General features: G+C 53.5%; 4 protein-coding genes across 4 annotated transcripts; 1 reads left to right on the forward strand and 3 right to left on the reverse strand.

Moving 5' to 3' along the window:
* Positions 1-306: 306 nt before the first annotated feature.
* On the reverse strand, positions 307-1,402 carry TrAFT101_010015 (uncharacterized protein; the record flags this gene model as incomplete). Its single annotated transcript, XM_024909743.1, has 4 exons — positions 307-465; positions 520-1,091; positions 1,181-1,295; positions 1,373-1,402. The coding sequence occupies 4 exons, from the start codon at positions 1,400-1,402 to the stop codon at positions 307-309; spliced, it is 876 nt and encodes a 291-aa protein (XP_024761050.1).
* A 2,911-nt stretch (positions 1,403-4,313) lies between these two features.
* On the reverse strand, positions 4,314-4,691 carry TrAFT101_010016 (uncharacterized protein; the record flags this gene model as incomplete). Its single annotated transcript, XM_066128817.1, has 1 exon — positions 4,314-4,691. One exon carries the CDS (start codon positions 4,689-4,691, stop codon positions 4,314-4,316), a length of 378 nt encoding a protein of 125 aa, XP_065984942.1.
* Positions 4,692-7,255: 2,564 nt separating this feature from the next.
* Positions 7,256-10,258, forward strand: SET2 (histone methyltransferase set2; the record flags this gene model as incomplete). The annotated part of the gene is made up of 3 exons (XM_024900079.1): positions 7,256-7,649; positions 7,785-9,403; positions 9,500-10,258. The coding sequence occupies 3 exons, from the start codon at positions 7,256-7,258 to the stop codon at positions 10,256-10,258; spliced, it is 2,772 nt and encodes a 923-aa protein (XP_024761048.1).
* Positions 10,259-11,147: 889 nt separating this feature from the next.
* Positions 11,148-12,566, reverse strand: TrAFT101_010018 (uncharacterized protein). The gene has a single exon (XM_024908040.2). It carries the CDS (start codon positions 12,428-12,430, stop codon positions 11,420-11,422), a length of 1,011 nt encoding a protein of 336 aa, XP_024761047.1. The 5' UTR covers positions 12,431-12,566; the 3' UTR covers positions 11,148-11,419.
* Positions 12,567-14,535: the final 1,969 nt, after the last annotated feature.

Genomic DNA, 14,535 nt, shown 5'->3' on the forward strand with positions numbered 1-14,535 from the left:
CGACCCCGCAGGTCATGTAGTAACAAAACGCCAATATGCTCCAAATCACCTCCACACAAAACGTAAAGGAAAGACAAACAGAAAAGGGAAAAGGAAAGCGAGGAAAAGGGGAAATGTAAAGAAACGTAGCAAATACATGAAATGGGATAATGGGTGAAATTGGAAGGGTATAATGTAGTGACACTACTAAGAAAGAAACATGAAGTGTAGAAGTAAACACACACAATAGCGTTCCCTTAACCTAGCCTTTTGGGGTTTTTGACAGAAATCCTGAAAGAAGTGCCAAACTGTGGCTAGTGCTGTTATTTAAGCTTTGATTTGAGATGGTGCCGCGGAGGCTACGGGCATGAGGGAGGGATGATGTCGTGGCTCCGGTTCAAGCGGCATTGGGCGAGGAGACTGTATTTGTCCCATCTCACGTATATTCTCACGTCCATTTGTGGAATTTGCCTCGCTCGACTCTCGCTACCGCTGTGAATTAGACCGGCATACAGGCGTTTGCTATTTTTGGCTACTTACTGGTCGTTTCTCGTGATCCACCGACGCAGGAGGTGTGGTAACAGAAGGAGGAGGAGGCGGGGTGGAAACCAAAACTGCACCTGCGCTCGTCTTTCTTTTTTTCTTACTCGGTGGAGAGTCGAGCATTAGTGGGACCTGCGCTGGAGGTGGCGGCTGAGAGCTTCGAGTATCAGCTTGGCGCTGAATAGCCGGGAGAATAGGCCGAGGTGTGTTAGAGCCCGGAACGGACTGAGGAGGTCTGGGGGCGATGTTGGCAAGACGAGGAGGCACAGCTGTGTTTCTGTCTACTCGTGAAGGACGTCCTCTCTTTCTAGGAGCAGGGGCATTTGGAGCTTCGTAGGGCGGTGCACGTCTGTCCTCAGCACCATCCGCTGGTGGCCACGGAGCCATATTGACGGGCGACATTGGCATAACCCCAGGAGTTTGGCCACCAGGACTTGTTCTCGGCGCAAACTGTCTTGAATGATTCATACCGCTGTTGGCCAGATGGTCGTTTTGAGACATTGCGGATCTATGGTTTGGGGCTGTCGGCGACCGATTCGCGACTTGCATGCACTGTTCCAGATTGCGACCTGAATGTCAAGTTAGAAAATGAATGCACCGTAACAAAACAAAAAAAAAATATCGAAGTAGAAATGCAGCATCATTGGATTCACCGTACCTGGCGGGATTTGCATAATCATCCAGTTGGGGTCGGACACATTTGACTCGACAAATCGTATCAACATGTCGACATCAACTGAGCTGCATTTGATCATCTCTGCGAGAACAAATCGCTAGGTAAAAGTTCATTAGTAAAATAAACTTTGGCTCTTGCAACTGTATGATAGAAATAGGAATTTCCCAAGCATACCTTTTCGTCCAAGCTGAAAGAAGCAGCCATGGTTTCTGAGAGGAGGGGTTGTCGAAAAAAGCGTGTGGTGAATGTCAAAGAAACAAAGAGCAAAGGAGAATAGAACGTGGTGCCAGCCCTCGCACAAACATTGACGCCGCAAATAGAAGAGGAGTTGAAACTACCGACCAGAGATTCAAAAGTAGATGAAGACCAAAGATATGGGCCCGCGAAGCAGCCCGGATGGGGGAGTTATCAAAAACCGCAGCGCTGCGAGGTAGAGAGCGAGGGAGTGTCGTAGTACGGCTCTGGTCGAGATAACTTGATGGTGGTGGTTGTGCAGCCACTCCTCCACAAGACCCCTCTCAGGCAGGCAGATGCTGCAGAGCCAGTAATAATGGAAAAAGCAGGCCAGAGACTAGTCGAGAAACAAGTTCCGTCCAAAATGGCACGCCCTGCAGGCGGGCGTTGCTCCCCGGCACCAGTGGTGGAGGGACTGGATCCTCCTTCGATGTGGTCTTGAGCCCACTATCGTGAATACCAAGAATGCACGACACCGGCCGGCAGGCGCGCGGCTTTTCCCACGGGCCTCGTGGCTAATACGAGCGGGCTCTTACGGGTCTCGACGAGAAACAAACAAGCAGAATGGAGAGGCGCCGCTTGTGCAGCGTCGATCCGCGACATGCAGTAGCACGCTTGTTGCAGGCACCGAAGCGAGCAGATGCAAAGAACGACCAGAACGGTGCAGATTGCCGGGATGGATAAATAAGGGCTGGCCCGTCCTTACTTGGAGGCAGATGCCCAGTCGAAACCCCGGCGTTGAAATTTTGCGATTTATGACCCGATGCGAGCTGGAGCCGTTGCGGTCGTAAGAGGAACACAAAAGCGCAAGAAGGAGAGATGCTGGAGGAGGAAGAGACGGAGGAGGGAAGAGAAGGCGGAGGAGGGGGGTTGAAAAAGAGACGAGGACGGGAATTACAAAGAAATCCGGAGCCTTGGAGATCGTAGGACTCTTTTCCTCTCTTCTCAGAGCAGAGCAGAGCAGAAGGTTGCCACGGTGGGCTGGGGGAAGCCACCACTGGGGAATGCCGATGGCAAGGCACAGGCAGGCCTATCTGGATCTGGATACGAGTATCCCGCAGTATATTCTCTCTCTCGGTCGTCGTCTCTCGCCGTGTATCCTCGGCCACTAGTCAGTTGGCGGGCCTGTTCGCAGCAGCGGTGCGGTTGACAGAGCTGAGCAGCTGCGGAGCCGTTGTGAGTGGCCAAGAGAGCCCGCGAGGCAGTTTGTTATCGACAGCATCCAACACGCCGTGCTGCGCCGCGCTCTGTATAGCCCGCAAGTCGGCAGCAGCTACCAGGTCTCCACGGACGGTCTGCTAGCACCAAGACGTGCGAGCAAGGGATGGATGCACGTATGTCTGTTCCGGCCTCTAGACGCTTTACCAAGACTGAGTGATCGTTGCCCGCTGGATCTGGATTCAAAAGAAAGAAAAAAAAAAAAAATTATTGCCCGCCAGACCACCCCCCTGGTCTGTCTTGGTAGTATCGACCAGAAATGGAGTATGGAGTATTCTGGATGTACTTCGTACTCGCAGCAACGGCCTTGTTTCCCATCCAGAACCAGAGCTACTCACTGGTACAACCTGCGCACATGATATTTAGGTATGACGGCACCCTGCAGTGGCGATTTGACAGAGCGATCCAGAGGCCGCCGCACGCTAATGTATGGAGGGCCGTCCGCAACCTGGCGCTGGGAGTGGCGTGTCTGGCTGGTCCAGTTGAGTCCAGAGAAGGCAATTCTGCGACCAGCATGCCCTGCTGAGGTCTGTCAGGTCTGCCGGGGAGCTGCAGCATATCGTTAGATGGATGGGGAGCCGCGTCGCCCGTTGCTGCTTCCGGACCGTCTCCCAGGCCTGAAAGGCTTACTTTGGGCGTACCGTTGTCTCGCATAGACGGAGAGGGAGGGGGGTTGATCCTGGGAGGTGGAGTGGGAGGGCCCCAGACAAGGACTAAAGGGTAGCTGATGCTATTCCGTACAGAGCGGCGCCTGCACAGCTGTGTCGAGCATGGAGTAGTGGCCGATGCCCGTCCATGCTTGCACATGCCTGCATTTGCATGTGTATATACGGCCGCAAAAGAAAAGACGGCGAAAACAGACAACGCCTTGTTTTCCTCGCCTCTCGGCACTCAAGACAGGGCCTTTTTCGACTTTCTCGTCGATGGAACGCTCCGTCTAGTGAGACGGCCGTGCCAACCTCATGTACTAAGAACATGGATGCGCCTTAGCCATGCGGACGGGCGCCTGTTTAGCCGGAGCGGGCCTTGCGGTGGCACGGGTACCAGAACGACAGGGAGGCCACGGTGCGATAGCGCGCTGGCTGGAGGTACTTGCGTCGTGGGAGAGGAAAACAGCCGCGGGCAGGTACTTTGCAGAGGGCCGTGGAGTTGTCCAGCTCGCTGTGTATCTCCAAACGGGCCTGGCAACAAAACACCACCAACGCCCGCAGCGTCAACACCGCGGCGGCAACATCAGCAACACGACGACGACACGACGCGACCCATAGCCGCAGCCGCACTCGCACCGCATCTCGCGATCGCCATGCCCCAACACCATCGACATCGCCAACCATCTCATCCCGGCAGTGGTACCTCGCAAGTCACTGCCTGGTCGGCAGCATGACCAAGGTTTCATTCGTCGTCCACACGCAGGCGGTTCGGCGGGTCCTCTCGCAGATATGTCGTCCAAGGCCGGCCTTTGTATGGCCCGTCGTGCCAGGGCATGGCAACTTCGGTGAAAGTCGTGGCTCTGGATCTCTCCCTCGCCCTGGCTCTGCCAACCCGTGCAGTCTGAGGCAGAAGGCTCGACCTCATCCCATTTGATCCCTCCGCCACCCATCTTCTCTCATACTGCACGCTGCTGCTTGCCTCCCCTCCCCTCCACCAGCCGGCGTCGCAGCCCTCAGATCACCAGGGAATTAATATAGCTGTGCGCGAACCACCTTGGCCAGTACCGCCAACTACCGAGGAGGCCCTTGGAGGTCCTGCTGGTACCGTAGATGGATCCCAGCAGGGCTCGGGTGCTGGACGAGGCCACGGCGCCATCCGATTTGCTGCGCGCTACCACGCCTAGGCGATGCGACACACAGCCGACGCTCCAGACGCCGTCAAGCATCATCGTCGAATGGGTGTGGCCATACCTGACGTGCAGCTGCATCGCGGCGGACCTGGTTGCGCTCAATCGGCCAATCCCACGCCGGCCATCGGCCGCCTGACTGTCTTGCTTTGATTTCCGTCCCTCAGTACCAGAAGCGGCAAGCTCGCTTTTTCCCTCTCTCATTGTTGCGTCTTGGCTCTCGTGTCATCCGTCGTCCTGCTCTGCTTGGGGCCGCCCTCGTCTTCTGCCTGTCTGACCCATCCTGATTGCTGAGCAAAGGTGGGGGTGGCCGCTCAAGTGGCCGCATCGCACCAGATATGCATCGCGGTGGCCATTCGCTCCATGAATCTTGTGCTTGCACGATAGTACATGCTGCAAAGCAAGGCTCCGGAAAGAGGGTTTGAGTTAGTAAAAACGACGTCTGTTGCGCGCGTGATGCACCGCGGCATCGAGCTGACTGCTATTCGCCCATTGGCCCACTGGTTCTGCATTTGCTGAAGAGCAGATTGGATGGCCACAAGACCACTGGGCGGCGGCGCACCAATCATGCCGCGCTCTGCGCTCTTGTCAGATGCTTCTGCCGCAGCGCAATCCACACAAGGTTCGTCACAAGTGACTGGCGAGTATGGCTGGCTGCACAAATAGAAAAAGAGATATTCTGGGCGGCGGCGGCCCCCGTCCCGTTAGCCGCGATTCAGACGAACCATGAAGCGAAGCGAAGCATCGCGACCTCGCCTCAGGCGATTGCTTCGCTTTCTTTTCTGCCACCGCTCGTTCGACGACACAAGACCACTTGGGCTAAATCATCGGAGCCTGCCTCTTATATAGGCTTGCTATTTCAACATGAACCGGTTCCTTATTGCGGCCAATACCTCATGCATAATGAGCTGGCACCCACAAGACCCACTCATGTACAACACATCATAAAAAAAATTCTCTGCGTAAAGGCGGTAGACACTTGAACAATGATGCTTCCCTACCTGGCCTTGGAAGACTGCTTCCTTTTTCCATTTTCCCGGAATGGACTCCCCTTGGTTGACGAATCGTGTCGATCTCCCAATCGCATCTTTTCGTTTTCAACATGGTCGTACCGCTTTCAATGCCTGTCTTTCTGTTACGTCGCCACGTGGCCGCAGCAACAAACGCTTGCATAGCCAAACCTGGGGTTGAATCTCTACATGTAATTCGCTGGCAGCAAGCCGCTTTCGTTTGCCGGCCAGCTTCGTGCTGAATTCTTTTTTCTCTGCCCTTTCCCAACTTGCATATCAGCCGGAACGCTAAGGAATATTTTCCCATGCGCTTCCAAGTCTGTTAGGTTCCTCTCTGAGAGACGGCAACTCCGGTGTTGCTACTTCTGGGTAAGCACCCTTTGAAGTGGCGGTCAAGATGCGACTTTGCGATGGTGCTATCATAGACTCCTGGATGGTAGTTCACGATCAATTAGCCTTGACATGTGCAAGACGGACTATTGACTGAATTAATTGCATCCCGCGCAGGTGGCACGAACACAGCGGAATCTGACCAAAAGGCATGCGGGCTGGAAGCAGACAGAGTCTGTCTGGTGTAAGTGAATCAGACCGATTGTACTTCACTCTCGGTGGTTGAGCAGTAAGGCTGAGGCCCAGTCTCGCCGACTACTGCCACAAGCAAGGCTAATACTGCAACTTCTTCGCTTGGGGATAGCTGTGCGCTGTGCTGGTGCTGTGCTTCTGACGACATCCAACCTTGCCAACTCATCTTGGTTCCCCCCCTTGCGAGGGCGCTAAACGGCTTTCACGGCTGGCGCCAAACGTCTGAGCCCGAGATGCTGCCATTGGTCCATGCACTGTATGTCACAGCTTGGCTCAATCTGTTTTGCAGCTGAGCGAGCCTTTTCTAGAATTTGCCTTGCAGCATGCTGAGTTCAAATTAGAGCCTACACGGTGCATTTTATCTGGGGGATCTGCGTCTCGATATAAGCACCATGATTATTGCAACTGTGCTACGTATACCTAATATCCGTAATCTTATAGCTGAGCGGCTACTTACACATTCATCAAGCAAGAAATGCATCAGTCTTTTAGTCTCTCTGCTCTTATCCCTCGCTCCCGGCTCTCCTTCGTCTACTTAACTCACCATTGCTCGTGATGGTGAAATAAGCTACATGCACGTCCTACTACAAATGTCTCGGTGTCTGCATCCAGAACGAGTCAATGGATAAGAAGAAGATACATGCACCTTCTTCATGCCGACCCAACTGACCACCAAAAAAGGCGGCAGCTGAGTCCCCCTGGTTGTTGTAAATTCGGCGCGCCGGGCCTAAGAAAATCCGCTGGCACCGCTACCGGTACCTCTAACTCCGACTGCTAGGGTCTGGACGGCCAGCTTAGTGAGAACGCCTCTCTGGCTTGAGGCGAGAGGTGCGAACCCGACTTCGAAAAGCTTCTGCTTTGTTTTCATTCCAGCCTGCTAGCCCTCGACTGCCGATGCGAATCTTGAAGCAGCCGGTCCTTTAATGCATTCGCTTCTCCGCCACCCTCGCGTTTCTGCCCAATCTCTCCTAATTCGCTTTCCGCACGCGGTTCCCTGCCCTGCGCGTATCTTCTAAGGGAAACGAGGAAAAAAAAAAAAAAAGAGAGACAGCTGCCACCGCGACGCCCTTCTCAGCAACCTTTCACCCTTGAATCAGGCTATTTTTCTTGCCTTGGCAGAAGAGCAACGCTGCATCCCTCGCCTCCTCGCTTCCACACTGCAGACTAGGCTGTCAAATGGAGGATGAAGAGAACACAACGAGCAGAATGGAGAAGGTGAAGCTCGAGGATGCCGTCGAGAATGGCGCGCACTTGGAATCTGCCGCGAGAGGCTCTACCTCAACCCCAAAGCTTCGGAATAGCGAAACCCCCTCGCCAAGCTCCATGGACGGCACGAAATCGCAGAGCGAAAGCGTCGGCACCCCCAGCTCAACCACCAGGCCTGCGCGGTTGTCGCGCAAGTCGTCACAGAAGCCGCCCGCTCGCGAGGTCCCGCTATACTCCCACCTCCCAAGCGTAACCGAGGAATCATGCACAACTTTCCAGGTTATCCCCGACTGTCTCTATGGATCGAGGAATTTGGGCTCGACCGACAACGACTCCCTGGACTGCGACTGCAGAGAAGAATGGCGTATGTCGGGCTCCTTCTGCCCCCCTCCTCCCCTCCTCCCCTTTCTCCCAGCCCGAATCCCCATTTCCTTTCACCCGTGGCCTTCTAGGCCATAGGGAATCTTCTTTCTTGCATTATTTTGCTGACGGCGAGCAGGGGATGGCGAAAATTTTGCTTGTGGCGAGGAGTCGGACTGCATCAACCGTGCGACCAAGATGGAGTGTAGCGCTAATGCAGGAAACTGTGGCGGCGGTTGCCAGAATCGGCGCTTTCAGCGCAAGCAGTATGCAGACGTGACGGTAATCAAGACCGAGAAGAAGGGCTTTGGCCTTCGCACCAATGCGATGCTCGAGCCAAATGATTTCATCTACGAGTATATTGGAGAGGTCATCAATGAACCCACATTTCGGCGGCGGATGCTTCAGTATGACGAGGAGGGCATCAAGCACTTCTATTTCATGTCGCTCAACAAAAACGAATTCGTAGACGCCACGAAAAAGGGAAACCTAGGCCGATTTTGCAATCATTCGTGCAATCCCAACTGTTTTGTTGACAAATGGGTCGTCGGCGACAAGCTTCGCATGGGAATTTTTGCTCTGCGTAAGATCCAGGCGGGCGAAGAGCTTGTATTCAATTACAATGTCGATCGCTACGGCGCGGAGCCTCAGCCCTGTTATTGCGGAGAAACGAACTGCGTTGGCTTCATTGGAGGGAAAACGCAGACGGAGCGCGCCACCAAACTACCTACTGCCACCGTCGAGGCTCTGGGTATCGATGCTACCGACGGCTGGGATACCCAGGTACCCAAGAAGCCCCGGAAGAAGCGTCCCGATGAGGATGACGAGGAGTATGTCAACAGCATACAGCCCCGAAGCTTGGATGATGACGATGCTCGCAAGGTCATGGCTACGTTGATGCAGTGCAAGGAGAAGTGGATTGCGGTTAAGCTGCTGGAGCGAATACAACGCTGTGACGAAGAGCGCGTCATTCACTCCGTGATGCGCATGCACGCATACCAAATCCTCAAAACAACTCTCAACACATTCATCGACGATCGCAACGTGGTCTTACAGATTTTGGCCATCTTGGACAAATTCCCACGATTAACAAGGAACAAGATCCAAGACTCCAATATTGAGGCGACAATCCAGACCCTATCTCAGTCCGAGCATGAAGATGTCTCCTCCCAGTCCAAGAAACTGCTGGAAGAATGGAGTAAACTCGAGGTCGCCTATCGAATACGACGGCGCAAGGTTGATCCCAACGCACCGACACAAAACATCTTCGAAGAGCGAAGAGGGCAGGCTCGGGAAGAGGAGGCAGCGGCGGCAGCGGGCTCTCAGTCGACCCCCAAGACCGCCTCTCCGCGACCCATTGACGCTCCCAAGGGACCGCGAAGCAATGTGCCACAAAGGAATAACTCATATTTCAACAATGGCCATCGTCAACGTAGACCGTTTCACAATGCCCTGCCTGTAGGGTGGTTTGCCGCCAAGGATGCGAATGGTAACACGTATTTCTATAACAAGCAGGGCAAGTCAACTTGGGAGCGGCCAACGCAGCCGGCTGCGGAGCAGACACCAAAAGCCCCATCCAAGGCCATCCAAGAGCAGCTTCTCATTCAAAGCATTATTGACAAGGTAACCAAAGAGGGCACACCCAAGCAGCCTGCTTCACAGACTCCGGCACCAGCCGAAGCCTCTCCAAAGGAGCCCAGGAAGGAAAAGTGGCGGGCTCTGCCGATCGAGAAGCAAATGAAACTCTACGAACACACAGTACGTCGTTCCATTATCCTGGTCCCTCCCTTACTATAACTCTGATTTCGTACGTTTTCTCGCTGCCGGAGCCGAGGCTGACAATGTGGTGTATAGGTATATCCTCCTGTGAAGCACGTATTAGACAAATTTCGGCATAAGCTTCCCAAGGAAGAACTGAAGAGGCTTGGAAAGGATGTTGCAAAGAAGCTGGTTGCATCTGATTACAAGAATAACCGCGTTAGTGACCCTGCTGCGCCTCTCACCGAAAAGCAAGAGCGAAACATCAAAAAATACGTCAAGGACTTTTTGGACCGTGCAGTTGCCAAGTATGAAGCACACCATAGAAAGAGGACGTCTGAGACCGCCAAGAAGAGCGCGGGCGGCGAGCAGGCTACTAATGGCAAGCCGGCCTCTGGAGCAGACAAGCCTGGTGAAAGCCCAGACTCTTCTCAAGAGAGAGAAGCTACTGCAGAGGATATTGTTCTTAGTGATATGGAAGAAGAGTCGCCTGACGGCGCTGCTGACCGTAAACGGAAGCGAGATGCTGAGGTTGCTGTGGCCTCTGTAGACTCGCCACTAGATGGACCTGAGATGAAGAGATTGAAAGAGGATGACCCAGATGGGGCTACTCCCCCGCCGCCGCCGCCGCCTCCTCCAGAGAACCCTGGTGCAGCCCGCACAGAGGAGGCGCAGGCTTTGCTTGAGCAAGAAGAGGCCTTGGTACGAGAGAATGAGGAGGCACAGAGGCTTGATGAAGAAGAGCAAGCCCGGAAGAAGGCCGTGGCCCGGCCAAACTCAGATGACCCAGCCGGACAACAGACGTCTATGGACGAACATGGCAACGCCCTACAAAAAGAACTGTTAAGCCATTAATTTTCTTTTGGCCACTAACTTCATATGAGGTATCAGCATAATTCAAGCTATCCTGGATTGCACATATTACACATTAATGCACAAACCATTTGCTTATTATTATTATTATTTCCTTTAATGGGGAGTTTCAGGGGTCACGATAGAAATCTGCATTGTATTATACCTATGGCTTTTCTTCTTCTTTTTATTTTGCTCTTCTTTTATTTTATTTTTTTATCCTGCCTCTTCTCCATGAGGATTTTGCTCCCCCCATTTTTTATTCGTTTTTTAATCCTTCATATACTCCCCCTGGTAGTGGGGAGCGGGTGAAGGTGGAACATGCCGCTTTTTGATCCGCTGTTCCGCCTTTCTATCTCATTTTATTTTTTTGACATTATCTCCCTTTTTTTTACACCATTAGGGAGCAGCCAAAAAGGGGATGTTTGTCATTTCTTTGCCATTTTTGGAGGAAAATATGAGATGATATTGGAGTTTTTTGGGGTTGGAATTTTGGGAAATTTGAGGAAAAGAGGAATCTTATTAATGGATTTTCTTTACCTTTATCATCTTTCTTTTTCTTCTTCTTCTTTTTTTTTTTTAAACAGACTCGAAGGCGTCGTCGCCATATAAGAAAAAAAAAAAACAAAAGAACAATTTGCTCACTATTTCGGGGGGATTTTCTTCTTGACTCTGCGTAAAATTTGGAATATGGTGTTTCTGCATATGCCATACATAATTGGCTCAAGGTGGCGTTTGAAGGTTGTGCGAGGGTACTTTGCTTCTAGTGGGGGGGGGTTTTTTGGGGGAGCGGCGTTGCTGCTGCGAATTGTGGCCAGCATGTGATAAGCGAGCTTGTGTAAGAAGGAGGTGAAATGCACGTTAGGCGCGAATCATGGGTATGGAGTTTGGGTGTGGAATATGTCTTGATGTCTTGTATAGTATTATTATTATACGAATAGACCGGTTTGGGCCTTTTCTTCTTTTGCAATTCTGGAAATAATAAAACACTTTTTAGCTAGTATTTCCAGAATATATCCCGATATAAAACGCCATTGCCCAGGTTGCCATGGATATCGTCTAAAAAGTCTCCACTTGAAATTGTACATATGTACGTATGCATGTGTTATAGCCCATCAAATATATACAGTGCCAAGACGGGGGGGCCTTCTTGGCATTAGTTAGTTAGTCGTCATCCTCGTCGCTCGAAGAATCGTCACCGCCTCGCTTCCTCTTCTTCTTATTCGTCTGATCTTGCATCTCCTCCTTCCTCATAAACACATAGCTCCTGGCCGGTCGATCTTCGCCCTTCCAGCCCGAGCTCTCCTCTCCCTTCTTGTTCCTCACGACGCCAAACGTCCTCGCGTGGTGGTAGCCCGGATAAGCCGCCGCCTGGAAGCGAAAGCTGCGCTCGAGCTGGAGCCCCGCGTGGCGGCCGAGGTCGCGGATGTTCCAGAGGGTGTAGGGCTCACTCTCGAAGAGGGTGACGATGATGGAGCCGCCGCGGGCGAGGGGCGCGGCGGGCGAGGCGAGGGCGCGCTGGAAGAAGGAGACGAGGAGCTCTTGGTTGTAGCGGACTTGGCGGTTAACGTCTGTGGATTTGCCGCCGACGTGGGGGAAGTTGAAGATGATGCGGTCGTGGGGGGTGCGGGCGATGGAGGACGGGAACTTTGTGGCGTCGACGTTGTAGACGAGCTTGTTGTTGACGGCAACGGGCCTCGGCTTCTCTGCCTGTGAGTCGTCTTCAGAATCGTAGTTTGCAGAGCTGTCCTCGGCGGCCTCGTCTACGTCCGATTGACCGTCCTTGCCGGCGGCAGACTCGGCGCCGTGGCTGGGGCTCGTGGGAGGAGCATCGGCGTCCGGGCGGCGGTTGACCACGGCAATGTTGGTATCCACGGCGGGGTACTTTTCGACCAGCTCGGCGTGGTCCTTTTCGAGGACGGTTGCGGTGACGTTTGTGCAGCGGTGGTGCTGGATGATGGAGGCGGCAAAGCTCAGATCAGCCTCGCCCACCAGCAGGATGCGGTCGTTGGGGCTGAAGGGGATCACGGGCTCGTCGTGCTGCTGCTGGCGGTGTTGTTGCTTCTTTGCGGGTTGGAGGGGCTTCTTCTTTGACGGGCCGTGGTCTTTTTGCTGCGGCCGGGCAGCAGGCCGCTGCGGCGCTTTTGGGTGCTGCAGCTTTCGTCTTTTGGCCATTGAAGATGGAGTCTTGTTTTTGGAGAAGTAGGATGAAATATACTTGAGTAAAGAGAGTAATCAATCCAATGGCGGCAGCAGCAAACAGTAGAAGAAAAATGTTGTTTTGAGGCGGAATGTTCTTGGGGCGTGTACTAAAAAAAAAAAAAAAAATTAAAATGGAAAGGGAAAAAAAAAACCAAGGGACCAACCAGCTGCGTCTGGTAGGTCCGGCACGGTACACGCGCCAAAGCTCCAGCAGCACCAGCTCCAAAGGGAAGATCTCACGTGCAACTACTGGCGGGATGGCGGCAGCGGATTGCGACGACGCGCCCAATCAGCGATAAGGCTACAGCGGTTGAGGCCCAAAAGCGCAATTTTTAGGTGCCGTGCCCAGAGAGCCGCGCTAAAATCTGTAAGGCCTGACCCTGTTTAACGCGATTCTGTCCGGTTTTCCCTCAGGCTTCTGTTTTTTCTTTTTTGCGGAGCAGAACCCGCAGCGCTACAGCGGCTGCTGCAGATGACAGAATCTGGGACTGAGATCTTGTGCAGCGGCTTGGCTTTTCTTGGTTTGCCTTTTTTGACTTTTAAACTTTTTTTTAATCTTTGTTTTTCTAATACCTCGGTTCGCTTCAGCATGCGGATGCAAAATAATATAATTCAAATTGTTCTCAAATGGTTCGTTGTGTGTTATCTCTCACGAGGGAATGCAAGGAGCAGCTTCTCATAAGCAGGGATCCAACACGTTGACACCAATCATTCAGCTGCTCGGTAAGGCTCCCCAAATACATAGCACCACGTAGCAGGAGGTTTCTCGCTAGCAAGGTACGTAGCCTGTTGCCGTCACAGGAGCCAAAGGCCCAAAAAGGCAATCGGGGATATAAGTGGAGCGGGTCTGTTTGCCGCTATTGTGCCGCAGAGAAATTGGCTTGCAAACGCCGCCATTTAGACACATCAGCAGCTCGGCTTGAGAGGGCAATAGGTAGAAATCAGCGTGTGAAAGCTATTCAAACACGCAGTCAATACGTCTCGTAGCTCTGTATCATGCTTCTGCTTGGAGCCGCCCGGTGCCTTGGCCAATTACCAGGCGCCATTGCGCTCCAATACCAAGGGGTGCGTGGCAGAAAATCAGTTCAACGTGACATTTGTTCGGCAAATCACTCTCACACAGCTTTAGCCTCTTTCTTCCGCGGAGCATCACGGAATGCAAGCGGCCCACCCCAAGAGCACTGTGTGGTGAATCACTGCTGAGGTGAAATCGGGCTTTGCATGTCATGCCCAACGTGGCAGCGCAGTTCACGAGGATGACGCGCGGTGGAGGACGATGATGGCAACCAGCAAAGCGACGGCATCTCGGGCCCCCCACAGTTGCATTAAGTCGCAGAGCGAGGTACATGCTCTGTATTGTACCGGCAGAGAGATGTTGTAGTGAAGAGCTGAACAGCGCAGAGATGTCGTGCTACAAGCTACATGTACTAGAAAACTAGGTACCTGATTGATGAAACTCGGCGACAACACGGACGATAAAACTTAAAGCAGCCATAACTAACACACGGCCACGCTTGCTTGCTCTGATTCGAGTAGGAAAAGCGCCATCTCGCACAGAAGAGCAGCCCAAGCTTTCCCTGTTGCCGGGCAGCACAGCCTCTGCTCCCGCGCTCGCCTTGGTGGCTGTTTCGTAAAGTGAGCGCATGCTCAAGTCTCGCAGCTGCACCTCTCCGCTGTGCGGTGAACAGGAGTTTTCGTTTGCTCGACCCGTCTCGCCCCGGGTCCCTGCAAGTCACCGGTACCTGCTGCCAGCCAGAGCGCCCCCCAGCAGTCCGCTCCAGCGCGGCAACCGGAGATTCACCTCGTCCGCACCAACCAGAGGCGCGGGAATAAGGCCATTGTGCACAAAACCGGCTTAGCGCGACGTTCCTGAGAGCCCGGCCGCCAATCACGGGGCGCCACTCGCTGAAAGCAGCGGCCTGCAGTGGCTGCGGTGCGCTGGGGTGCAAAGTCGCCGGTACCTCGCAGTGACGGGGCGCCCACGTTAGCCTTGCGCTGCAAAAGTCACTGTGCTGGCGGTTGGGCCGGGGCCAAGGCTGAGGGGGGCCCAGAAAAGGGACTGGCCGCACCTTTTTCGT

The sequence above is a fragment of the Trichoderma asperellum genome, chromosome 6 (assembly GCF_020647865.1).
Source record: "Trichoderma asperellum chromosome 6, complete sequence".
NCBI lineage: Eukaryota > Fungi > Ascomycota > Sordariomycetes > Hypocreales > Hypocreaceae > Trichoderma > Trichoderma asperellum.

What these genes read in the sequence shown, in the direction of transcription:
- TrAFT101_010018 (XM_024908040.2), bottom strand. Translation starts at nt 12,430, where the DNA reads ATGGCCAAAAGACGAAAGCTGCAGCACCCAAAAGCGCCGCAGCGGCCT.